Below are 27,528 nucleotides of genomic sequence, written 5' to 3' on the forward strand. Positions count from 1 at the left end.
TAGCTTGCACTACAACTCATTTCTGAAGGCTTTTAAAGTGCTGTTACTATTTTGTGCAACTAAATATCTTTTCCTATAACCAAATATATAATTTAAAAATACAAAAACCCACTTTTGCCTTTGCACAGCATTCATCTATCACAACATAACATCTTACACTGTTCATTTAAATAAGAATATGTCAAAGGCCTGATCAATTAGCACAATCAATAGCCATTTAAAGCCCTGCCAGGTCACCAATATGGAGCAGCAGTGAGAAGGAGCCTGGAGCAGTAAGATAAGACAGGATGATACTTTGTGGTTCGTTGGCAGAGAAACTTAAAGAAAGTACAAATAAAATATGTTTTAAAATATTTGTGTGTACACAAATGTAATATATGTGTATTTTTTATATACATGTATTTGTGAGTGATGATCTGCTCTGATATTCTCCCTGAACAGAAAACATAATCTTCTAAACAGTAATTGTCTACCAAAGGTATCTCTTCACCTGTTTTGCCTTGATTTTGTTCTTGACACCTTCGTCCAAAAAAAACTTTTTTTTTTTTTTACTTGACTGTGGACTTTTTTTCTTACCTTCTGCGTATCCTGTTTGCATTTGTCCACTTTCTCGTGGAGTTTCTTCTGCTGGTCTGGTGTGACAGAAGCCTCGGTCTTGCCGTTGGCCTCTCGGGTTGCAGCCAGCTTCTCCTCCTTGCAGGCCATGTGGTATCCTTTCTTTGCTGTCTCCATCTGTACATCCAAACACACAGATTGTCAGTATCTTAAATACATGATTTGATTTGACCAAAGGAACATAAGGGGGTCATCTTGAGGGGTCACCTCAAGGCAGGAATGACCTTGTCAAGACAGGATATACTCCATGCTATTGTGATCCCTATATCTAGCCACATTAATATTATTAAGGAGAAGAGCCATTTTTGCTATTTAGAATAAAGGACTAAAGTCCATGTCTAAGTTCTCTAATAGCATACAGAGCCATCCTTAGTTAGTAGATCTTCAAAGAACCACAAAAAGGGAAAATCAACCTTGAACACATCATTGGTTTTAGGCAGAGAAGTGAGTGTCTGTTAAGTGTCTCTCTGGGGTGAAATTTAAGACATAATCCACTGATAATTAATTAGTGGATGACTCTGTTGAGTCATGAAGTTTTTATTTTATTTGAGGTATTGCATACAAATGAATCACATTTAAATGTAAGGCTCGTAGCTGTGAATTAGGAAACATGCCAGTATAACCACCATGGGTGCAGCCATAGACAGTGTGATGGAGAAGCTCCAGGACCAGTCTCTGGATGAAATCATTAGAACAGCCTACGTCTGTGCTGTTCTGAGATTCAGAACGTAAACTGTCCAATATTATAGAAATAAGACAAGAACTTCAACTTCAGTCAAAAAGCATGACCTGGTGTTACTTTATTTATTGAATTGTGGCTCCTTGTACTATAATTTTGGGTTTAAGAAACATTTTGGGAAATACCAGGGTTGAGTTATCAGTGCAAATATTTCATACTGATACTACTGATACAAAGACTTGTATCGATACTGGTGTCAGTAGGATTGATGCAAAAAAAATTAAAGAAGATCCATCACTTGATAGGTCACATCCTGGCCACATGAACACTCTTCTTAGTGCTACTTAAAAAACTGTCTTGTGCCTTAGCCTGCAGTAATTATGCTGGTAATTATGAATTTATTGCTCCTGACCAAGAAATAGCACGTAACCTCGTAAAACCACAGCTTGTTGTCCTTACACTTTGTTCACACTTTAGAGGAGCTGATTGATTTTGGACAGAGCTAGCTGAGAGTCTACCTGTTGCTCCTTTTTGAGACTTTGTGCTAAGCTAAGTTAACTGTCTATTTCCCCAAATGTCCCAAATAGTGGAGAGGGACAGATGAGTGAGCAGAGATTACAGTGTTGATGTGACATTGCTGGACACTAAGCAATGACACAACATGGTTACTTACATTCTGATTTACCACGGACAATGGGACAATGATGATAATCAAATTTGTTTCCATCCTCCTCACCTCCTTAAGCTTTTTGGCCCATGGTTTCTGAGCCTTCTTGAAGCCTTCCTCCGCCTCTTTGGCCTCTTTGAAGCCTCCGATCATCTGCTTGTGATACGCTTCCTTCTGCCAGTTCTTCACTTTCTCAACATCGTCGTTCAACAGGTTGTTCTTCACATCCTGGTGCAGCTCACTCACCTTGTCTGCCTCGGTCATCACAGCCAACCAGGCTCTCTCTACGGAGCCATACTGTGGGCCTGAGAATCAGGAGAAATTATTCATTGTGAATAAAATATTTAGTGCAATATTGCTCAGTCAAATATGACCACAAAGCAAATATCAAACTGTGTAAACAGGGCTTTGGCAAATTGAAAAACAGTGTAAAGTATATTCATTTATTGAGCTACTTATTTTATTGACCTTTCTCAATAAGCTGTCTCCATCTCTTGGACCAGGCAGTTAGCTGATCACCGTAGGCCTTTTCTATCTTGGCACGTTCCTGCAGGCAGCCCATGAGGTCATTGCAGAGCCGATGGCCGTCATCAAATCTTTTGACAGCACGTTTGTAGTTCCCCACCTGAGAACAGAGAGAGAGACAAATGGGTTGAAGGGTTATATTATATATATATCTCACAGCGAACGACATACAGCAAATATATAAAAAACTGACAAAAAGTGTATTTTTATATCAGGGACATAGATCATGATACATGTATTGTATTTACTGACAAAATGTGAGGAATTTGATTTCAGTATGAGTGTGTAATGAGTTGGTAGAGTATTAAATGTAGGTACCACAGCAAATCCAAATATAGACCCTAATTTTATAATTTTGTAATTAGGTATCTAAAGAATATTAAATGTTAGTCAACTTTACAGAGGTTTTTAATACAGGTAGGTGTGAATCACTTCCTCAGTAATCATTTTTATTTGAATGCTGATTGTAATTCACTGTTACGTTTTGCTCTGAGCAAAAAAAAAAACAAAACAAAAATAAAAGCAAAAAACAACCTAGTAGCTGTTTTTTTTCCTTTTGTGTAGAAACATCACATAATGAAGCTTAAAAAAAATCAATATATTACTATTTATTGATTTAGAGATAATGATATTGTGTCTTGACTCAGAAATCAGACTACACAGAAGTATGTAACCTAGGTAAACCTAATGCAGTCTCATACAAATAAATCAGTCATGATGTTGAAACAGTTTTAGACAGATGTTGATTCTACTGTGGGACACTGTAGGTAGGATTTACTGCAGGACTGTTGCATTAGACTGCATCATCATCATTAAACTTGCGACTGAGTATATTCAATTAATTGCAATATATGATATGATACACTATTACACATTTCGAATCAAAGAAGGGAGCAGCTTCAGCCATGTTCATTTTCTGAATAAGGGTAACAAAGCTATATACCTTTTCTGTTATCCTACTCAGACAAACATCCTAGTACTAGTAGTTATTTCCTGTCAAAATTACTTCACTGCTTTTTCTTTTAGATCTTGCCACCTTAAGTGAGACCGCCTTAAAAAAGCAATGCCAGGCTGTTTGGCTCCGCCTCTTCAGTGCCTGCAGGGGGCGTGAGCTCATGGTGCATGATGAAGGAAGGGTAGTGAAGGGGGGGGTTGCTCGTGCCTGTGCATGTGTAGTTATGCAATAACATGGGCTTGTGTTTGCGTATGTATGTGAGTGTGTGTCTGTGTGTGAGTGTGTATCTGTTTGTGTGTGCACAAACTGCGACTGCTTTAATCCTCTTGAGTGGTGTAATGCAGGCAGACTCTCAGGGACAGACGACGAGGTAGAGACAGAAATACATGAAAACCTCAGACTTTGTGCATAAACGCTGTAAACACATACAGTCTGATACATCGTCACACAGACACGAGTCACGAGGAGCGTGTCTGATGTGCTCGGTGGCTGCAGAGCTGCGCCATGATTGGTCCTGACATGAGTCTGCATGTGTGCTTTCTGTTTGAGATGAGAGAGCTGCAGGGAAGCCATGAGACAGGTGTGTGGCGGCATGAGTTTTGGCCTGTGTGACAGACTGCCAAGTCACACCAACAACAACACACAGGTGGACTGGTTGTACACATGAAAACACACCTGAGCTCATGTGTTTCTACAGAGCGGTGATTATTTCATGGCTATAGCAGGTTCGACTGTGTTTCTCAGCCCAGGCGTATCAGATATTCATGTTTCTGATGACACAACCTGAGAATAAAGCGTTCTTCTGGCATTTACAAAGCATGAGCTGACCCGAGCTGTGTTGCTAGTGTACTGATGCTATAGGCAGGTGCATGTGATGAAAGGCCGTCTCAGAGCAGCCGATGACTGAAGCTCTTTGTCTTTGTGTCTCTGTGGCTGAGAGCCATGATACAAAGAAGACTCTGTACTGAAGGAATTCATTAACACTAATTTGGTTAGAAATGCACACACACACACACACACACACACACACACACACACACACACACACACACACACACACACAGCATTTAAGCACAAGTGGAGATGGCTACAACGGATATGATTTGTTGTGATGTGGCCAATCATAACAGCCTCCAACAAATATGATTTACAATACATAAAAGAAATGGAACATTCTCTAAATAACAAACAACTGTGTTAAAAAAAAAGTGTCTGTAGCAGCTTCACAATTGGTGCTAACATCTAGGTAAAAGTAAAAGTATTTATTGTGAAACGGGCAACAAAGAAAGAGTGATGATAAATATCTAAACATGTGTTCATCTTATTCAACCATTCAGTTTGGTCCAAATACTTTCCCCATTCACACCAGAGAAACTCATTTCAGTTCTTTTAAAAAGTACATGTACATGTTAACAACACAAGGTAATACAATGAGAACGATGCAAGAGTGTTTGCTCATCACCGTCATTGCTCCTCTGACACTCTTTCTTTTTTAAAGCTGAATGTGTCAAACCACCATACTTTACAGACACTGCTCACCAGTGGATGCTACAGTGTGTATCATAGTCTAGATTGTGCTGCTTTCACTGAATTTGCCTATATTTTTAGCACCTACATACACTGCAAGTTTCCACACACATTACGGTTTGTTAGCTGCACTTCTGCCTAATGAGGCGGAGGAATTCCTAATTAAGGTCACCTTTGAAAAGCTCTGAATTTAAAGCAATAGTTAGACACTGTGGGAAATATGCATCTTTGTATCCTTGTTGAGGGTTAGAGAAGCTATAGCCAGCCGCTGGTTAGCTTAGCTTAGCATAAAGACCGGAAACAGCGGAAAACAGCTAGCTTGCCTCAAAATCTGCTTATGAATCAACACTTTACATCTCATTTGTTTGTTTGTTGAATCTTTTTGTTACCTTCATATGTTACGGACAGATGTGAGAGTGGTATCTATCTTCTCATCTAACCCCCGGCGAGACAGCAGCAGGCAGCAAACCCTCCTTTAAAGCGTAAAGTCATGCTTTAAAAGGTTTTTTTTCTGCAGTCTGTAATGCCTCAGATGTGGATAACGACATCAAGTGAAGTGACCCTCTGCCTCTAAAACATCATTACGACAAAGTTCTAAAGACTGAATGACAGTAATCTCATTGTCGTGGTTTCAGTGGTGGCTCTGCTTGATTTCAGGGGCCAAATCAATATGAGACAAAGAGAGGGTGAGGGGTTGTGTGGCAGGGTGAAAAGCCGTCAGAACAGACGCTGACGGTGTGTCTTTACCTCCCAGAAGCTGTCCATGGTGTCGTCAACACCTGCACTTTCATCGTAGGAGCCAGACATTTTCCTGGATGTGGCAAAGCACTCTAATCACTAGACGTGTCCTCTGCAGCAGAGCTGGGTTCCTCATGCACTGAAAGAGACAGAGAGAGCAACAACAATGTGAGACAGTAACACAAATACATGAACAAAGCAGTACAGTGAGTAGGAGAAGACATTAGCAGGAAAACATGGCCGAGCTGGCCTCTGTGAAACGATAAAGAATAGCAATGTGGCAATTTTCCCTGACAACTGGAGGGAACCTTTCAGTGTAAGGGTTTCTATTTGAGACGTTTATAATAATGAGATAAAAATAGTCTGCTCCGCCATGCATACAGCGCCTTACCCCGAGGAAGGAGAAGGGGCATCTTATATTGGCGTGTCCTAGAAAAGGCACCAGAGAGAGTGGAGCATCGCACAGCTCTGACCCTGAATCCTTCCACAGAGCAAACCCACATGACACATTAAATCTTTACAACACACATGATACACATGCATGGTCACAAAGTTCAGCGGCCCAGGAACACGCTTTGTGTGTAAACACAGTATCATGTGATTGCAGCACTTAAAAACACACATTAACACGTGATCAACATGCCTATTCTCACACCTACAGATGTCCTTTAATGATGTGCTCTAATCACCAGTTCCTGCTGGATTTCCTCCGGCATTTAAGGTGATTTATATTTATTTGCCTGACGTCTGGTCGATATCTTACCACTGAGGTTAAAACTGAAGAGACTGCTGGACGCTATATTGGTATCGAACTGTTTGAAGCCTAATCCATTTTGCTCACATGACTAATGCTTTTCCCTTGACAGAGAGCTCTTCATCGGACTGCAACAACCAATATGACAATGCAATAACATATTGCATGTGCCTCCCAACAACGATGAGGCTGTGTTGATAATGCTCCTGCTCTGACATGGTTTCTTGGTCTTTATAATTCAATGCAGTTGATTGCGGTCATTATCTGATTCTGCACACGGTCCAACAGCGCAAAATGCAACTTTATGATAGAGTTTAATTAAAATGATAAAGAGTTTTCACACTGGTATTAAGAGCATAGAGTAATTTATTGATTCTGCAAAATCCAAATTAAGAGCTAGTTAAGCGTGCAAGATAGAGGTCAATGCAGATGAAGGATGATTAGTGGATATTTCAGATTTTAAACTGAGTCGGCACTCCACATTCTGCAGCGTCACAATGAATATTTTGTTCAAATATTACCAGTGACCTCCATGCTTCATCGTTCAACCTCCCTCTGCAGTCAAGTGCAAATTAATTCCTGCAACATCCTTCATCCCTGGAATAAGTCATGAACAATGACTTTCTGCGTTAGGTTCAATTTGAACTAGCTTGGTCTCACTTTTCTTATACAGATAATAACAACACAACTGTCCTTGTGAGAAAAATAATAGTCCTGAAACTACAAGGTCATCTTATGAGGGGAAAGTAATTTCAGCAGCAGCTCCTGCAGCGTGCTCTGTGTTTTCATACTGTGGTTTCAGCTGCAGAAAAGGCAATCTAGTCCAGCTCAGAGCATTGACTGATTTAGCAGAGCTGTATTTTATCAAAGGCCTTGGTTACTGTCACCAGCCATCACACCAGTCTGTGGGGCTTTTAACAGCCACGGCTTTCAGACAGCGGCTATTTGAAGAGTGCATTCTTCGCTGGTGCAACACAAAATACCAAAGGACTATTTCATGATTAAACAATTTCATAGTTTCAGTGTCTGAATGAAAGATAACTCGAGTCTTTCAGTCGCGCTCGGATCAGCAGTAAGTATTTCTCAGGTAATTCATCTTATTTTCTGGAGAGAAGGCTCCAAGACTCTGAGGGGAAAAAAAGCTGCAATGTTTTCTGTGCACTCTACTCCTCTGTCTGAGCTGCTGTGTTTGATACAACTGACAGCTGCATATACTGTAAGTCTTTTTAGGAAAAACAGCATTTCACAGAGCACAGAGGAATACTGAGGTTCTCACTAAGCCAAAAACTGACTGATTATGTCGAAATACAGACCTACAGATTTGTTGTATACTATTATCAGTCATGATATTATGCATGTGCATAATATCCTTCATCACAGTTTCATCTTTTACATTTTGTGTTTGATTCCAAAGCCCACCTCGAACTTGATTGACTTGCATACCTATGAGTTTTTACACATTGCAGGATGTTTCACATAATGTGAGACGCATCAGTTGGGACACACCCTCAGTAATCCCGTTCTTGAAAACAGGCACATGACCCCTTTCTGTAAATCCAACACTGAGGAGACAACCTGCTCTACAGATTAAAGAGTATGTAATCCATACCCAGCGCCACTGAATGCAGTTCATGACACTAAAGAGACTCCAATTACATCAAAAAAAAAAAAAAAAAAAAGACTCAACCTCCCAGAATTCTGACACATCTTTCTGTTATTTTGAGGACATATAGCATCTCTTTAAATTAAGTTTCCTAAAGGCATAGTTTTACATTTTGGGAAATATGTTTTCTTGCTGAGCGTTAGATGAACAGAGTGATAGCACTCTCATATCTGCAGGATAAATATGAAGCTGCTGCTACAGCCAGCTTCGTTTACCATAGAGATTGGAAACAGGGGGAAACAGCTAGTCTGCCTGTTTCCAAAGGTCATCTGCCCACCAGCAGCTCTATAGTTCAGTAATTCATAGGTTATATCCTCTTTGTTTAATTGGTTCAATAATCAAAGTGTAAACAGGACAAGATGGGGTTTTCCAGTCTTTATGCTGAGCTAATCGGTCAAACTATTCCTTTTAAGGGACTGTAAGTTTTCTCTGCGGCAGAATGTGGTTTCTAGCTGGGAGCAGGTGGTGGTGATGGTCGCTTGCCAAGAGCTTCAACCATTGTTGTGTTTACAAGACAAGAGGTTATATTTCTTCAGGGCAGACTGGACACTACAGGTATGAGACAGACCTGGCCGCTTGGGGCTAGCTAGTTAGCATGCTAATTTAAATAGAAAAAAAGAAGCGACAGAAAAATAAGCAAAAGAAAATATAACCTTGGCATCTCTTTCCACCACTGGAGACATCTCTTGGCAAGTAAAGGAGTGAAGTTTGATGCTGAACTCGCAACATTTCCTCTAGACTGGTGAGTAAACAGGTCTTAATGCTAACACTGGCTATGTAGCAATACCTTAAGTTACAAATAATAACTTAAAAAATGAACCTTGTGACAAAGTGTGCAGTTAAACTAACCACTGAAGCTGATGTTTTGTCCCAGTTGGACATAGTGAACCCATGTCTCGTAGTCTCTGTTCATGTGTAGCCAAATAGAGACCAATTATATGCTTATAGTAAGACACGCTAGCAGTCATGTGTTAGGGCATAATAAGTTCAACAAGCTAGTTTATTCTTTCATACTACTCTCCCTTTAATCCAAGGACACGTGTGGTAAATACTCAGTACAGATTCAAACAGGAGATTCTGCACATTTGCTGCTATGGTTGATGACAACAATGCTCCCAAATGATGAGATCAGTTTAAGGCCCTCTCCTCAATAAACACAGATCATAGACACAGTGAGGCACCAGAGGCCTCAAAGCCCTGCCTTATGGATACATTATATTTGACTGAAGACATTTTTGAAGTAAAAAAATCACTGAAAGCTTAATGACATAAATACTCAGCTATGTGATGCAAGAAAACTTCATGCAGCTAGAAAGTTAAGCAGCCCTAAAGTAGCATTTCCTAATCTCAATAAACAAACACCATTGGTCAAGCTGCCTGCCCATCATCCTATTCATCCAATAAGCTTTGGCGTCCGTGACTACAATATCTAGTGACATCAAAGCCAGTTAAGCACCGGCATGATGCCAGAATCCCATCTCACAACACAACCAATGTGTCCAGTGGCCAATTTAACCAAAACTCACACACTTTATGTCGGTGAAAGGATGATGGCTGAGAGCTGAAAAACCATTCAGTTACTATAGAGAAAAGAAATGGTGCTGACATCTGGATTTAGTTTGTTATTTCTAAGGACAGTGTGGACATAAATGTCACCAGCCTCGGTTGACAAGGTGATAAAGCAGAAACAGAAAACATCACAGAAAAGTCACAGTTTGGGTCCACAGGGGGAGAGTCTCGTGTGTTCCACGAAACAGATAAGTGTGGGGGGTGGGAGTAGTATGCATTCTGGAGAGGGGCTTATAGTACAGTTATTGAGGTCAATCCACCTCAGTGACTGTGAACACACTTCATATTCCCAAGTGTATTAGCTGGTGAGGAAGTTATAGTGAAGACAGAATATATAATATACAACATTACTCAGTGTTTATCAGAACAAATGGGATATAAATGGGATAGAATAATGAATAGGCCTGTGTTTAATGTACATAATGTACATAAAAAAAAAAAAAAAAAAAAAAAAAAAAACACCAACACATTGCACACATAGGTAAATTATAAAAATAATAGCTGGTCTGTACAAGAGATATTGATCCATGTGGATGTGTTAGCCGTTACAAACTCGCTAACTCCCCACTTATTGACAAAACACCTGCTGCTGCCAAATCAATTCCTTTTGTAACGTAAAGTCTAATAGGAGTCTGTTGTGATGTCGCAGAGGCAGCATTGTTGTCTGAAGCTGGCAAAACACTACAATCCAAACTTTGTAAATAAATGAACTTTCTCCATCACATTCACTTACCATGGTTGGCTCCATCATTGCAAAATAAAAAGAAAAAACAATCCCAAAATTTGTAATCAAACGCAACTCTAGAATGACAGATTCCTCGTGGATGTATTGATTTTGTAGTCCAAATGTCTCCCTTTATGGTTGGTAAAGGGTGTGTTGCAAATTATATTTTTGCAGCTTTGACCTCTGCGGCCAAAGTGAATGCAGAGAGGACGATAAGTCTGACCAAACCAGCATGTCTCAGAGGCTGAGGGATAATCCTGCAGTGTGCCACTTGAATAGCTTTAGAGGGGGGAGGGAAGAAGAGCAAAGAAGCGGATAGGATGAGTGAGACAGAGAAACAAAAAGTGGGAAGAGGAATTTGATGGTGACAAGAAACTGTAATAACTATGATGTTATGTACTGACAGGATAGCATTACTGTGAGACACCGCATAAAGGTGTATTAAGGTGTGTTTTGTAATCTTTTTTTGCTCATGCAGCACTTCGCTCCTGTCACTAAAGCTCACAGCAACATGACGCAACTAAACACTGCAGGTACTTGATGAACATGAATGCTTTTAAGAGAGTTAAAGAGAAGCTCTGATCCAGGTGAGACAAATGTTCCTAACACAGTCAGACGGTCCAGTGTTGACAAGCTTTTTAAAGCACTGAATGGGAACCACAACAAAGATGTAAGCTTGTTACAGTAAGAAGATTTCAGAGAGATGAACTAACTTTACTCCAGCACATCATCAAGCTCAATGTCTCGTGACCGATTAGTCAACAGCAGTTGAGAATAATGTACGGTGATCAAAAAATAACGCTGACGTTTTGATACACTTGGATTACAATACCTTCTGCTTGTCTGTTGATTCTGTCTGATAAGCGCAGCATGCCCCCCCCCCTTTACTGACTGGGTGAAAGAGGACACACAAGGAGAGAGACAGAGGGAGGTCTTTTATTGAGATACAGCAAGGAGAGAGTGGCAGAGACAAACTGAGTGAGACAACAGCGGCAGGGAGGAGAATAGGAGGTGAGGCGAGATGAAGACTGCGATAGAGGCAGGGACAGAGGTGACAGGAGCGAGGTGAGCGAGAGGAAGGCCGGGAAAACATGCAGGAGGTAGTGTGGAGCTGGTCAGACAGCCCGACTGTTCCTGAGAGGAACACAGAGAGCCAAAGGGCCAGGACGGCAGCTGAACACATCAGGACTGAGCTGTGATTCATCTCACGGCGCAGCACAGTGTAAGCTGACTGGCTGGATGTTGCCAGGAGACAGAGCTGCCTTGTGCAGACTTCACACACGCCGTAACAGCCCGAGGCCGTCATTAAGCTGGCCATGTGACCCCTGCTTTAGACAAGAGCAAGAAGGCTGGTTCAGTGACGCAGTGTCAGCTGTCCACTCCACAGTCGTGGGGCGTCCTCCAGTATGTGCATGCACCGACACACACAAGAGGGGAACTGGTGGAGTGTAAGTGAATAGTGAACCAAAAGAGAGGAGGAGACAAAGAGCTGAGGACTCACTGGACAAAGATGCAGTGATCATAGCTAGTTTAAAAAGAAAGTGGAAACCAGTGAGGGTGGAGGGTGATGGTGGTCTTGTGTTGGATTTATCAGCTGAACATGTACTGCCATGGGCCCTCTTCTCTGCTCGCTGGGGCATGGAACAGGAGAGTCAAATCTGAACTGACATGTTGATCCAGTTGGGGAATCTGCCACAGACTTCAGAAAAAAACAACCCTCTCATCCTCTCTCTCTCTCTTTCGCCAGCTCACTGCTAGCCTAGCCAACAGAGGAAAACCCCTGAAATATCTGAAAATGATGACAGAATTGTCTTTATTTGTTGAGAAACATTCTGGCAGAAGAAAGAAGAAACAGACAAGCAATATAATCTGGAAGAGAAATGTGGTACCAAAGTGGTTTTTCCATCGTTAGCGAATGCTTATGCTGATGTCGGCATGCTAAGATGCTCACAATAGCAATGCTACCATGCTGGTGTTTAGCAGATGTAATGATGTAATGTTTACCACGTTCACCCTCTTAGTTTCGCTCCTTAGCATGCTAACATTTCTTGCTAGTTGTGATTTATTATGTGAGACAGTCCACACCTTGTAATGCAAGCTTAGGCTGATGGAGGGAAGCAGATTTACAATTCAACTGCAAGAAGGCATGAATGAACTAAGCTTCATGGCAATCCATCCAATAGTTATTGCGACATTTCACAAAATAACAACCTTATGATGGATTATGATAAACATGAAAGTCATCAGGATTTATCGTCTGGGAGCCAAGAATGTCGTCTTGTCATCTCGTAGATGTACATATACTGGATAAGTTAATAATTATTGTCCAGCTGGGGGCACTAGAGGAAAGGTCAGGGGGGTCACCAGAGTCGTCTGGATCATCCTCTGGAAACCGTGAATATCTGCGGCAATCCATCCAATAGTTAGTCAGATACTGGACCAAAGGGGGGAACCTATCAACATTGCCATCCCTAGTGCCGTGCTGCTAGTACTGCCAAAACATTACAGTGTTAAAACCACGTCTGTGAATCTGAATGCACAGCATCACATGCCAGTGAGGGTTCAAACTGTCAAACTGATGACTAGCATCACCATGAGCCACACAGGCAGATCTGACTCCTATAACCTGTAGCACCAAGACGTCACTTTTAACCTGTTTCCCACAGACTCATCAGACATCCTGTAAATAAGCATCTCTTCATAACGAGCTACTGATCCAACACACATTTAATTCAGATTTGTAATTAGTCTTTCTGATTGCAACTGCCAGACGTTATAATGTAGCAACCCAGCCCACATTTGCATGAGCAGGCTAGCTGTGTGTGTCATGATTTCAAACACACAAGAGCAGGATGACTCAGCTATCTTATCACGAATGCCTCCAGAGGTCCTCTGAGTTATGTTGCTGCACAAGAATCAAGTTTCCGCATTATTGTTTGTTCCTGGGGTGGGTGGGTGGGTGGGGGGCTTTTTTAATCAATATCTATTTTGTGTAGCTGTGTGAGTCAGCCAGGTGTGTTATTGCTCAGCTCCCAGAAACCAAAGACCACACAACAGTTAATTATCACTAGGATGTAAATAACAGAAAAGACACCGGCATCTTTAAGTGATATTACACTTCATTTAGTTCTGTAGGACAACGTTCTCTTTCTCATTCCCCATCCCCACAGGGAGGTCAGAGGTCATGATCAACCACAGGTCATATGGAGCTGGTGAATGCTGACACACCATGTTGCCTTTCATATAACAGCCCATAAAACAGTTTGTGCATTGCTTCAGTCTCCACTGTCTGGTTTGATACAAGCACTATCCAGTGTCACCAGAGAGGTGAGGTAATGGGATGGCACGGTGAAATAGGTTTATACCTGCAAATGAAAATAAGAATTAAAACTGAAACTAGTCAATATTGCTTCTGAAGAACAATATCACAAGAACATGATATCTAACAAACTACTTGATGAACCACAAAACAAAATGATGATATGCAACAAAATACGAGAGAACAAAACACAGTCATCCTGGTAATCAAAGAGTTGAGGCCCGAACCATGAAACCACAGACTTCCTGGTTCAATTTGGACCGAGAATCTTTGTCACATGCCATCATCTCCTCTCTCTCCCCCTGTGTTTCTGGTCTCTTTGTGCTGTCACAGTATCAAGTGCAGTTGTTTTAAAGCCATAATAGGTATATATGTCTGTAACCTGTTGTCTGACCCACAGAAAAGACATTATAAAAGAAAAATATCACAAGGAAGAAAAATAACAAATCTGGTCTCCTACCAGAACAAGGACTGCCAGGACAAAATACCAATAAATAAAATAGACAATGATATTTAGATGAGAAAACTAATAAAGAATCATCCCACTGACTATACTACGAACGTATGCCATCATAACAGATTAAATTTAAAGTGACCCTTTTCTCCTATCAATTTAAATCCTTTGGCTGAGATGGAAAAAGCACTGTGTGGGTATGACAGGGTCAATACAAATACAATACGATACGAATATGAACAAATAGAGCCGATCCATGCACTCTATTCAGGATAACCTAAAATATAAAACCTAAACTAAAATGACTCTTACCTATTAACCTTATGATACTCCTGAGGAACAGACTGATTGAACTTGGCAGTTCATATTTAACTGTTTTTGTCTCACATTCCCTCCCCTGCACGCCATGTTGCTTATGTTGTTTAGACTATCCAACTTTATTGTAATCCCAGCAGTCTTTTTGTACGGGAAAGATTTACTGTTGGCGGTCGTGCTTACAAAGTTCAATACTACAGCATCTCTAAAATTCAAACACAGTCTGAGGTCTGTATTCATACCTGCTTAAACTAGCAGCAAGAGGCTGAAAAACATCTACTATTGAAGTGTGGTTCATATAATGACATGACTCACTGTCTATTGAACCTGGTGCACAACATTACTACAAAGTAGTGTCGACATAACCTGGAGCATTTTCAGTTTAGAGGAGAAATCTGACATTTCTAAAACAGCTGTCAGAAGCAGAGAGGAGAGCCCAATGAGTGGTGTCTACTTCAGACAGGACTAAGAAGGCTTCATTTCACAGTGAAAAAGAGAAACTTAGTATTTATCATCTAGTATACAGCTAATTCAGAAGTTAGGTGCCTGGTACATGTAATGAACAGTCCAGAAGGCACTGAAAAATCTGGTTCATTGACGAACGGCATTGACGCAAGACTAAGTCCAAAAGAACTTCATGGCAGAATTCAAACACAAATCCTGATGTGCACTGCTACAAGGAAAAGCCAGTCACAACTGCTGGCACTAATGAAGGCCTTAAGTTGACCTTTGTAGGATCAAAGATCTTGAACATGGTAAACATTTTACTTGCTAAACATCTGCATCTGCTGATGTTAGCATTTTGCCTGAAGTACCACAGTCCCGAAGTATAGCCTCAACCCCAGCCATCTGACTCAACCATCCATGCCAGAGACTTTGTGAGGATGTATACCAAAAATCCCTGTTCAAGACCAGATGAACAGTGAGAGATCCCAGACAGCTGGAGACAAAACGGAGGGATACAGTGAGAGACAGGAAGAGACTAATGAATGGAGGCCTCCTAGATCCATCCCCAAAACTGGCTGCTAAGCAGAAACATAAATTTCACAATAGGCGGTATTATTGAACACACACACACACACACACACACACACACACACACACTTGCGACTGAGTTGTGATTTAACACAGTGTCCTGAATGCTGCTGCAGTGGTTATGTAACTATCAAGCCTCTTGCCACAAGCCTCCTGGTGACAGTGTGGTGAAGACAGGGGGGAAAAAACGGCAAGGGGAGGGCAGAGAGATGGACAGGAGAGACAGAGCAGAGCAGAGGAGGGGGAGACAGACATATTGTGATGGGGTGGTGATGAAGGAATGAACTGCAGAAATGCAGCAGTGGCTGTGAGATGGAGCAGAGAGGATGGTGGCCCTGGTTCCACTCCAGTTTTTCCTGACGTCCAGGCAGAAATGGAACAGAGGAAGGGGGGGAGTAAAAGAGCAAGGCAATAGTGAACCTGGGAATGTTGCTCTTCAAACACACCAGCTTTCTGCCCTCTTACTGTTTAGCTGCCTGATGCTGCACTGAATACTGATGGGCTGCCTTCAGATGCATCGCCTGTACGTGTGTGTGTGTATGTGTGTGTGTGAATTTTCGAGAAGTGTAGAGAGTGGGAGGTGGAGTTACAGAGAGGGTGACTGTGCTACAAATCATTTTAACTAGTGAGGGATGTAGATCACATGTATTAAAATATAACATATAAAATAAAATCATTTAATATCATCATTTAAAAAATAAATAAATTTTTAATGTTACTGCCCATCAGCAGTAGAACTTTGATTTCCTTTTTTCTCAAAGATTGTTAGTAACATCTTCTGGTTCACTTTCTAGGGGACATGTTACACATGTTACTAATCATAATGCTTTCATACTGACTTTGAAAACCATTTGGACACTTGATGTTCCTGATGATAAAAATATATCTTTGCTTTTGTTTGTACATGAGCGTGAACAGAGACAGGTGAACTGCTTACACAGCAAAATCAGAGTCTCTTACAATCAGCTGCATTTACTTTGTGTTTTGATGATGAAAAAAAAAAACCCTGTGAGGCTGCACTTGTGCACAGCAAAGCTTTGAGCTAAATGCTAATGTCAGCATGCTAACATCCTCACAATGACAACATGCTGATGGTAGGCCTGGCATGCACATTACTGTGTTACCATCTTGGTTCAGCATATTAGCACTAGCACTAAACACAAAGCATAGATGCCACTGATGGGAATGTTATTAGTTTTGCAGGGGTTTGGTTATATTAGGTTATTATAAGTATTAGGTAAATCAATATTATGACCTGATGATGGCAGAAGAGAAAAAGTCACAGAATCAACAAAGTAATTATAATGAATGATAATAAATGTTGAAAGACTTTACTAAAAACCACAAATGTCAATCTCATGGTGGCGCTAGTGGAAAAGTCATGGGATCACCATAGTCATTATGATTCATCCTCTGGGGACCATGAATAACTGTACAAAATAACAGACCGACATTGCCTTTGATAGAGCCACATCGCAAACATGGCTAAATATTTCTATGAGTGGGAAATCTCAAGTTCCTAAATACTGGCCACCAACATATAAGCTATGTTCTGCTAATAAGCCGATATATAAGAGGATTAAAATGTTGTTGTGTTATTTATGGTTTCATGGTGTGGTTGCATCTGACTATGATTGTTATGGCAGGAAACTGATGGGAGAATACAAGCAACTACACCAGTTTGCCCAGAGATACGCTGACTGAATGCCCAGACCATAATCACCTTACATCCCTATTTATACCCACCTCTAATACCCAGAGGCCATTTAGGAAGAGTGAGTGACTGATTCCACTGTCTGCCAAGTGACAGGAGACCAAAGACCTGAGAGTCAATTCAGACCAGAGTTGCAAAAGGACTGGCAACAGGACCAGGACTGGTCCAACTTACAGCAAACAAGTAAATTGACCTGAAAGCAAAACCCTGGTTAGATGAGACCCAGTATAACTATAGCAAGCAATAGGTTAAAAAATGAAAATTAAAAAATCTTTCCATATCACACTTTGAATTGGCACATACATGTAGTATTTATTTAAGCAGACTTGACAACTGTCATTGCCAGTTTGGCTTGCAGAGTGATGGATGGGTATAACTAATCATGAGCCAAACTAGTGCTGGTGGTTGTTAAATAAAGGGAAAGAAAATAAATAAGTATGGTGTAAATGTCTCTGTGCAAGTATTGGCTAACCATCCTGAAGGCATAAACAAGCAAGTGAGCTTAGGCAACCTTGTCAGCTGGCACAAGGAAGAAACAGCGATCAACTCTAAATCTGACTTTAAGAAATTAGATTATCACTATCCTGCTTTGCAATTTTCACAGGCCCTGCAACCGAGTGTGCCTGAGTTCAGATAGAAAATGAACTAAATAAAAAATGCAGCAACAACTCATTCTAACATGCATATATTTATTCCTCTCTTTCAGAAACTTAACGTGCACTGAGACTTCGATTTGCACCAAGCCATCGAAAACATCTCTGCCTGTTATTGCAAAAGTGTTAGTCACTCTGAAAAAACAATATGACAATTGTCCTGATTATTAAATAAAGCCACGCTGATATTATGGGAATGCGGAATGAAATGAGTACATGTTGTCCCAGAGTTAAATATTTGAAAACTAAAAATGTCCTGATCTGATGACCAGGAGAGTGGATTACAAAATCATATCTGGACGAGACGAACAGAGGTACAGTTTTGCTGAATCTGTGTATCTGTGTTTCTTTGTGGGGTCTTAAGTTCCTGCTAAACCTTACAGCATCCTCTGTTTACCAAAAAACACACTATATTCTTCTGACCCAGCTTCCTCTCCCAGTTCAAACTGCTGGATCCCTGGAGAAGCCCAAGTGAACTGGGCCATCATGTTCTGATGAGCCTCGCGCGTTTCCATACACAAACAACAGTCTGTGCTCATCAGACAGCTGCTTAAGCTCCCTGCTGCAGCGAGGTTCTGTCATACTGCACACAAAACAAAGAGATCAAACAAGGAAATCAATAAGTACCCCTCCCCTGACATATCATTCTTCCCTGTGAGATAGCAGCAGCTACTCTTAAAAGTAAATTCTGAGATAATCTCCTCTAAAAACAACAAAAAAAGAAGAATATTAGGAGAGTCAAAATGTTACTGCTACCCTAGAGAGTACAGATCAGTGGCAAGGATCAACTGGAGAATCTAGAAAGCTGAAATGCAACCCTACAGTATCGCTGTAATCCTATATGTAATGTTGCACATGCTCATGCACAAATTAGACCACATATAGAACCAGGCGGGATAAAGGTCTCTAATTCAGCAACAAACTTGACCCCTCCTATAGTTAGCCCATCGACAGACTGGTACATCCTCATGAATTATTAACAGAATTGACAAAGAGCTATTAATTACCTCAAGTGGTGTGTTTAGCAGTATACATTATACAAAAGGTCCTTATACAGTGTTTGGGTCTGTGCTAAAGCCTGGTATTGTCTTCCTGGAATACCTATGCAACTTCAGACCGAATGAAGATCAGAGGAAACAGGAAGATTTTGAAGGACAGACGGCACAAACAGGGTCAACTCACCTTCTCCACCAGTGGGAGGTCAGGTTTCCATAAACCTTACAGAGAGCTGTTGGTCCCCCGAGGAGATCACCTGTGAAAGGAAAAACACAAGAAGTAGGAGTAAGGCCTTTTGGCATCAAGTAACAGTTAAGTGCTGCTAAATTGCTCTGAAATGGAAATCAGCGGAACATGTTTGAAACAACGTGTCAAAACACCAATTACCGGTACAGAGGCTGAGATATTAAGAGATTAGCTGAATTTCATTTTGAACAATCAAATTCAAGGGGAGATTAGTAAACACTGACACTGTGGGAAGAAGAATATTTAATAAACTCAGCCTCCTCAGTTTCTTTATAGCTGTACACTAATACACCAGCTGGTGCGCAGAATTAATGTTGGCAGAATTATAAACCGGTCACCAAGTTATCAACTACATATTTTGCTCAAACACAGTAAAAGATGATTATGATTATTACTGTATGGTCTAATGGAGTGAGGGGACAATCATTTTGGTGTGAATTCTGCAATATTTCTTTTTTTCTTTTTTTTTTTTACAATATGCCAGAGCAGATATATTACACTGATATAAGATGAGCAGTTAGGAAGCTGCTGGTTGAAAAAAATAATGCACATATTCAGCATTCATGTAAAAAAAAGTGCAACCTCTCTGCTCTCTGCTGTCACTAACACGTACCACATTTTAACGATACGCAGCCCACGCGAGATTCAACACAAACTCCTCACCCACACTACAAAACAAAACTTTAAAACAGCAAATAATCTGGTATTAGTTGAATTTACACAATATTAACATGAAAGGAAAATAAACCAGAGAGTCAATGTCAAAATCAGTGGTTCGAACACTGTAGACTGTAGCTTCATCTACTGCAAAAACAAGCAGTCGATTAATTGATTGACAGAAAACTGAGAAAAATGTGGATCATTGTCATTTACCAAAAAAACTTCTGAAATGTTCATTTCTCTGTCAAGTAGTATAAAGTCAATATCTTTTAGTTTTAGGTCGCTGGAATAAAAAAAAAAAAAGCTGTTTCAAAATGTCAGTTTGGGCTCTGGGAAAATGTGATGGGCATTTTTTTTAACAACTTAACCAAATAAATAATAAACAAATTAGTCTGATAAAAATAATGCAGCTTTAGCTTCAGTGTCATGCATATATCATCATACGGCCATCTTGTCTTGTCTTGTCTTTAATGCGTACACATTCAGTGTAGATGTTAATGAAGCTGTAATGAGTTTGATTCAGCTTAATCTGTTCTTTTAATTTTGATTTGATTTGACTCCTGCACCCTCTGCACAAGATAAACAGTTATGATAAGAGAAGGCTGGACTGAATTTCAGGCAGAATCATGATGAAGCGGCCCACCCATGGAACGAAGCAACCTGAGATGTGGGCACCATCTGACAGCTAAATGGGAAGCCTGACAACAGACCCATCCAACTGAGCCTGGCACAAATTCATGTTAAAATGCTGAGTCATGGTCAGTTTAGGCTTTTGGTGTTTCTTCCGCCCATGACTGCTCATAGTTTTCAAGGATACAGAGTCTCCTGGTGAGAAATCCCAGCAAGGATTGCAACTCATTTAACAGCTCATAGCAGTTTCTGATTAATTGAATAGTCACTCAGCAGAAAATTAATCAGCAGGAATTTGATAACTGAGTAACTCATTTTCAAGCTTAAGTGCCCAAAACTCTCTGGTTCCAGTTTTTCAAATGTGAATAAATGCTTGTTTTCCTCATCTTGTAAAATAGTAAACTGAATATTTGGGGGTTTTTAGATTGTTAGTCAGACAAAACAACATATCTGAAAATGCCATCCTGGGCTCTGGGAAACTGAGATGAACATTTTCACTATTTTTTGACATTTTAAAGACCAGCTATTCACATAATCTGCAGCCTGACTGATGGTGAAACAAATGGTTGTCGCACAGCTAGCAACATGTATAAAATAAACTGTTTTACTGGGAACATGCCGTCAAGTCAAATAGTCACTAGAATACCACCAGTTTTCTCTCTATGTATATCTCTCTGTATATATCCATGAAGAACACACCCTCTAGTGTTCAAAGCAACGACCTGAAACTGCTGCATTCACAGGTGCACACAGCTAACACCCGACAACGCAGTAGACAGAATTCATTGATGATGATGTCTAACCATTCACATATTGATCCAAAGCCCAGCGCATGATTCATACCTTCAGCTGCTCACTGGGACTCCATTTTGAATTGGCCCCAAAGATCATGATACATACTGTCACTGCGCTCTGCCTCAGGCTGAGCCACAGCTACATGACGATGATTCAGAAGACTGAACAGGCAAACACTGAGATGTTGTGGTGACACAGCATGAAAGGCACCAGGTAACATGAACCTCATTCATACTGTTCGACAAAGAGAAACACGCTTGTGGTGAGTAGAACTGAAGAAATATTATCCACTGCTAAGCTCCTAGGGCAGTTACAGTAAAAGACCTTCTTATTAATGTTGAAAATTACCATTCTATCTCTAGGTTTCACATCTAGTGAATTGATTATTAAAAATTCAATATTTCATAAATATAATATAAATAGTATCTTTGTTTACCTCCGAGGCTTTTACTGTAAAATCAGATTGCAAAACAAAATGGGATTCTTTCTGCGGTGTGAAAGGCAGCATGGATGTTTTTGACAACCTCCAATGTCATAAATCTTCCGCCAAGGATAGAGTCTTCCCCTGTGTGTGTTCTCCTCTGCGCTGAGAGAAATGAGACACCGGCTGCCCTTCAGACTCTCTGTTCTTACATTGCCTCTTTTTTCACACCTTGTCAGACACCACCATCTCCTCCTTTACCAGAGGAGCAACAGCCTTTAACTCTTTCATCAGCAAGCACGTAAAAGATGTTTTACAAAAAAAAGACAAAACAAAAAAAAACTACCCCACTATTTCACACATTGTCCTCTCTCCCTCACACATGTCTGCAGACCACCCACAAATGACAAACAACATCACGCAGGTCACCTACATGAGCAAACACCCCATTCCCTCCATGTGGGATATATTGAAAACCATGTGATAGAATCAGATCAAACCAAAATCTGGACTGTTTGGATTTAGATTTGCATCTAAAAAGTAAAGAACTGTATTCTGTAGCAGCCCCTCTATTAGCCCTCGCTTTATTTTTATGTATTGTAATAAGATCTAATGAAATCTAAAGCAAAATATGTGATCAAGAAAAGAAAAACCTCATCTGAAAACAAATCCTTGTTGTGGCGCTGACTTAAATTAATTATAGATGTAATTGCGATTTAATGTGATCAGTTTTATCCTTAATTCATCACTGCCTTCCATTTAACAAGGCAACCCTCGCTTGCCACAAGTACTGCACCTATTTTAGATATCTCACATTAAATAGAAGAACAAACAACAAATGACAATAGCTTGCACCCAAATGCTGCCCACAGACCTCACGCTCCTGTTAATCCGTTGGCAGTTATTATGCACATGGCCAAAAAGAAGCCAAACTGAAAAGGAGTCGGATTAAAAACTACCTTAAATCATTTTGGTACAACGGCCTAGAACTATTACATTTTCACTTCCTGGGTTAAGATTAATGTACACTATCACTCTGTTCCCTAACGTTCATGTCACAGCTATTCTATTAATGGTTAAAGGTAACAACAGATCAAGCCAGTGGTTGCATGAGTGTAAGTCATAATTAAATTCTTACAACAAACCTCCTGAGCAGGAAGATGCTGCCTCACCACAATCAAAAGCAAAACAACTGAAGCATGGAAACACAAAATGAACGGTACCGCAGATACACTGTAAGCACTACAGGACGTCAGAGAGGACATACTTGTGGCTTTAGAGATTAAACACCACTCTCAAAGGGAAAAGGACGAATAGTTTGTAACTTAATTAAAAGCTTTATTGCCCTCGATGACTCAGACAAGTGTATACATACAGAAACTCACAAATGCACATAGAGACACAGAGAGTTTGAGTGGGGAAATATGTGGAAGTCATGTTTAAAGACTGAAATCTGTTTTGTGATGGGGCTTGCGAGGCTTACTAGCATCATTAGAAATATTCTGATACCAGTGCCAATACAACATATACCAGAATGATTCTGACAGTACTTAACTTTGCAAACTAGAGACACATTTTGCTACAAACCCCATTTTTAAAAGAACTTCAGAAAGGTCAAATGCTGCATAAACACACACAGCAATACTCAACCTTTGCCCAAATAAAATAGTCTTAAATTGGAAAAAAAAAAATAATAATTGATTCAAATCTGGCGCTATCTGCTCAAAGAACAAGTAAACAAAATGTTAAATCTGTTCAGACTATTACTGCCAGCTTTCAGGTGCTCGATAGTTTTCGATATTTGGTGCTATACATTTCAGAAGCTACCAAACGATTGATACCAGCACAAAATTATATTTACTTTGCTCCTTTGATAGATAGATAGATAGATAGATAGATAGATAGATAGATATTCTGTCTTGACGAAAACATCGAGGAGTATTTGGTGAGACACTTTTAACCTGGCTCCACAGTGAGGACTGAGGAGTCCGCTAATAAATAGCAGGTACTCTTTAACTCCCCTTTCCGCAACACAATTGGATTACCCCCCCACCCCACTTCCACACACACACACCCCCCCCCCCCCCTCCCCTGGCAGTATCATCATCTCTCTCTTGGGGGCACCTTGGCTGTTGACGGACGTGCGCTCCGGCGAGCAGCGGATTCAGCACCGCGGACAGCTCCGAACCAACTCCGGCGACCTGCGCGTCTCATACAAACAGCATATTCGCCCTGTGCGGAGAAGCTGCACGATTTTAGACACGACTGAATGTTTGAGGAGACGATACGAGCTGAGGCAGCTACCATCAACCAGCATCATCATCACCACTATCTTCATCATAACATGCCGCCAAATGCTCAGGCGCGGTGAGGAGATACTTTGGTCAGCTGTAAGCCCGGATGCATTTCAGCTCGGGGGCAGATTTGGTGAATGATTAAAGGACCACATGCACCTAATCCCATGTAGAAAAACAGGATGCTCCTCCTCTGTTGGTTTGTCAGAGAAAAAACAATGACGCTAGAGATGGCTCATCGCTGTGCTGTGACAACCAATTACATAACGTCAGAGTGGAGAGCTCTCATTTCCATTCACGTCCATTTCACCGAGAAATCCTCAAATACAGAACAGGGCTATTCCTGACTGCTATCCGCTGCATTTGTACCGATAAAATGCATCATATAGTTTAAAGTAAGGACGATTACGACATCTTTGCTCGACGTAGTTCATATCCCTAGTCTTGTTTACCCATTTGGCGCATGGAAAAGAGCATAAAATGGCAATCCCTTCTCAGCATTTGCCACCATCTCCATCTACTATAGTGCACTTAACATGGCATCAGTCCTTGAGAACACACTGACAGTTTCTGTGCTGATATTTCTGTACATAAACATACTGCATTGCTAATACACCGAGGTCAAATCTGCTCATCCTGACCATTCGTCGGGCAAGAGAAAGAGGTGCATAGTAAAAACAACACACTGCCTTATCCTATCATTTCAAAGGAAGTAAGATCATTAGGCAGATTGTGCGAAACCAAACGGCTCAACAATACGCGAGCAAAGCCTGCAATAGTAATTCAAGATGATGCAAGATGGTCCTCTTCACCCTTGGCGTATGCAAAACAACGGTGCACCATATAAAATGACGCATGCATAATTCAAAGTCGCTATATTGGTAGTGAATCAGCTGTACTTGGTCGGTTTCGCAGCAGAGAGTGGATAACACATTATCCAAACGACGGGAAATGATGCGAGATTCCTTTATCCCTGCGTCGCCCCTTTGCTAAAAGGATGCTCAGCTTCTCTTCCCAGCGCAGCAATGTGCCATCAACACGGAGCAGATACACAGACTGACTTACCAGAGATGCTGCTGCTGCTGCTGCTGCTGCTGCTGCTGCTGCACACTACTACCCAATAGCCTGTGCTGCAAATAATTTAGTATTTCCCCTTGCAGTGACAGAAGGTGACCCTGCGTTCTCTGCAACACTCTCACTAGATCACGATTCACGCAGCAAGGGGGAGCTCCACGGCACAGGCGCGCGTCGGGGGGATGGCCCAGCGATTTCCTTTCAATGGACGACAGAAATAGGCTGCAGGGGGAACGATTGAGCTAATGCGACTCGGAAACTCGACTTTTTAAATAACAACCCCCCCCCCCCCCCCCACCTCACAACATTAACCACATGAGCTTGACAGGGAAGCTTTGCCAGATGTATCCGCATCTGCAGGTGGGAGTGGGCTCGTTTGCACATTTAAGGTCTCATCAGCAAGAACGTTTGGTATGAATCATATGTGGGTTTGTGGGAAACATTTTTTCATTATATATAATACACTGTTTCTGAAACAGTATGGGAGTTTGTAATGGGGGGGGGGCAAATGTGACTTCTACTTTCCAACCAATGAGGAGAGCGGATGGTAGGAGTAGGCGTTACATCTTTTCTTGTCAATCACGTCCACATTGCACTACACTGCAGGGGAGGGTGATGAGTGTTTTTGTCCTTCGGCTGCCTAACAGGCCTTGTGAATATCCAGCCACTGTTTCGAGTACATAAAGAAGGTCTGCTTACCTGCTGGCTTGTGTTGTTACTACTTCTAGTACCAAAGGTTTGTCTATAAATGACAAAAACATGACAATAAACATACTAAAACCATTGTAAGTAGAGTAGTGACAGAGTAGAAACATAACACTGGACGTGTTGTATGGAACATGTCTGAGGTCGAGGAGAAGGGCAGCACTGAAATCTTCTTGGCTGATCTTGGATGATTGACTCATGTTTGGAAACCCAGGGGCTGGATTAGCTGTGTCTGGTAGCTTGCTAAAATGCATGATTATGTTGGTACATCCCTGTGAGAATTCCACCAATGCTAAATTCACAACATCCAAACAATGGTGTTTTATATATTTGTTGATTTTTTTTCATCCCTATAGGCGAAATCACTGCTTCACAACCCATATTCCAAAGAAGCAAATAAAACTTAATTTAGAGCTCTTCAAATAAATCAGATACATTTTTAAAATCTTTTCTTGACTGGCACAAGAACGGACAGCAAAGAAATTACATGTCTGAGGGTTTGAGCACACAGTGCAGGCTCTTTCCATTACCCTTCCCCTCTTAATGCACTTTGCATTAAAACACAAACAATGAAACATAAGACCATCTGCCTTCACGCTTTATGGACTGGTGCAATCATAACCCTTTTGAAATGTCATCTGGCTGTAATCCAACAGAGGAAAAGATCTAATCTACCAGTTTCCAATGAAAAGAAAACACTAAAGTTAAGAATCAACAAACACCTCTTTTGAACAAGGGAATATTGTTTTGTTTTTTTTTTCCCAATACTGGTCTTTTAAGCTCTCAGTGGAGCAAAGCGCCCTGACACAGCCACTCAATATCTGACACAAACAGGGAGAAGAGAGATGTTTTGTTCTGTAGACGAAATTCATGACTTAAAACAGATTAAGTGGATGATACTTTTTATCTGTCTGAGCAATAACTTTATCCCAGTGATTTGATTGTATCATAATCGTATAATCAGTATAATCAACACATACTTTTTATTTCATCACTCCAGTCACACTGCTGCATAACTGCTCATTTATCAGATCTTAAATGCTTTATTGTTCAGTCACACACATCAGCAATCTCTTTCTGCATGTAAATGCTCAAATGCTTAGGGACCTTTTCCACTGCATGTCTAACCTTGACCTACACCAAACATTATATAATGACATATAAATCACTTAATCTTCATCTATATTTAAACCTTAACTCAGACAGTTACTTAAGTAAAGACTGAAAAAACTGAAATATCTGCCCTTTTAGTTTTGATGAAACAATGCAACAATGTCTCCTCTGTGATGATACTGTTGATCTCCCTGTATGCAATTATACTGAGATACCCAGTGATCACTTTGGGGTCCACTGGTGTATGGTTTATTTTGTTCAACTGATTAATCTTAACTTACAAGAAATATTAAAGGTTTACATTGTAATATATCAACTGAACATATAAGGCAGTTTTAACTGATCATCCAAATCTTTCTTCTTGTTAACTCACAGGCGTTTAGTGACATCTAGTGGCAATGGACTGACAGCACAAAAACCATAACCGAACCTCCTGTAAACTCAGTGAAGGCAGTATGAGAGCATTTGTCTTCTCTATTTCAATGCTATATATGACAGTATGTGCCCAAGCATTTTAACCATTTAAACATGTAGATGTAATACAATACATTGACATTAGACAATTACAAGAAAACTAAACTAATCTTCCTGTGACAAGAAACAGAAGGAAAGAGCAAACTCTCAATATAGACTAATAAACTAAAATACCAGTGCATCAAAGCTTTACACAACCTTACCTAATGTACTG

The 27,528-nt window shown here is 40.7% G+C and overlaps 1 protein-coding gene across 7 annotated transcripts in view; it reads right to left on the reverse strand.

Annotated features, from left to right (window-relative positions):
- Positions 1-27,528, reverse strand: part of LOC139620873 (protein kinase C and casein kinase substrate in neurons protein 1-like) — a 42,966-nt gene that overhangs the window by 7,265 nt on the left and 8,173 nt on the right. For 2 of the 7 annotated variants that reach the window (XM_071476853.1, XM_071476856.1), the window contains 6 exons: positions 25,722-25,764; positions 19,089-19,158; positions 5,716-5,845; positions 2,430-2,586; positions 2,031-2,266; positions 577-732 (listed from right to left, as the gene is read on the reverse strand). In XM_071476853.1, coding sequence (XP_071332954.1) covers positions 577-732; positions 2,031-2,266; positions 2,430-2,586; positions 5,716-5,775 — 609 coding nt within the window. In that variant the 5' untranslated portion in view covers positions 5,776-5,845; positions 19,089-19,158; positions 25,722-25,764. The other 5 variants (XM_071476854.1, XM_071476857.1, XM_071476851.1 and 2 more) reach the window with 4 other exon arrangements.

The sequence above is a fragment of the Trachinotus anak genome, unplaced genomic scaffold, assembly GCF_046630095.1.
Source record: "Trachinotus anak isolate AG129_WGS33_773 ecotype Australia unplaced genomic scaffold, CSIRO_AGI_Tana_v1 ptg000004l, whole genome shotgun sequence".
In the NCBI taxonomy this organism is placed as follows: domain Eukaryota; kingdom Metazoa; phylum Chordata; class Actinopteri; order Carangiformes; family Carangidae; genus Trachinotus; species Trachinotus anak.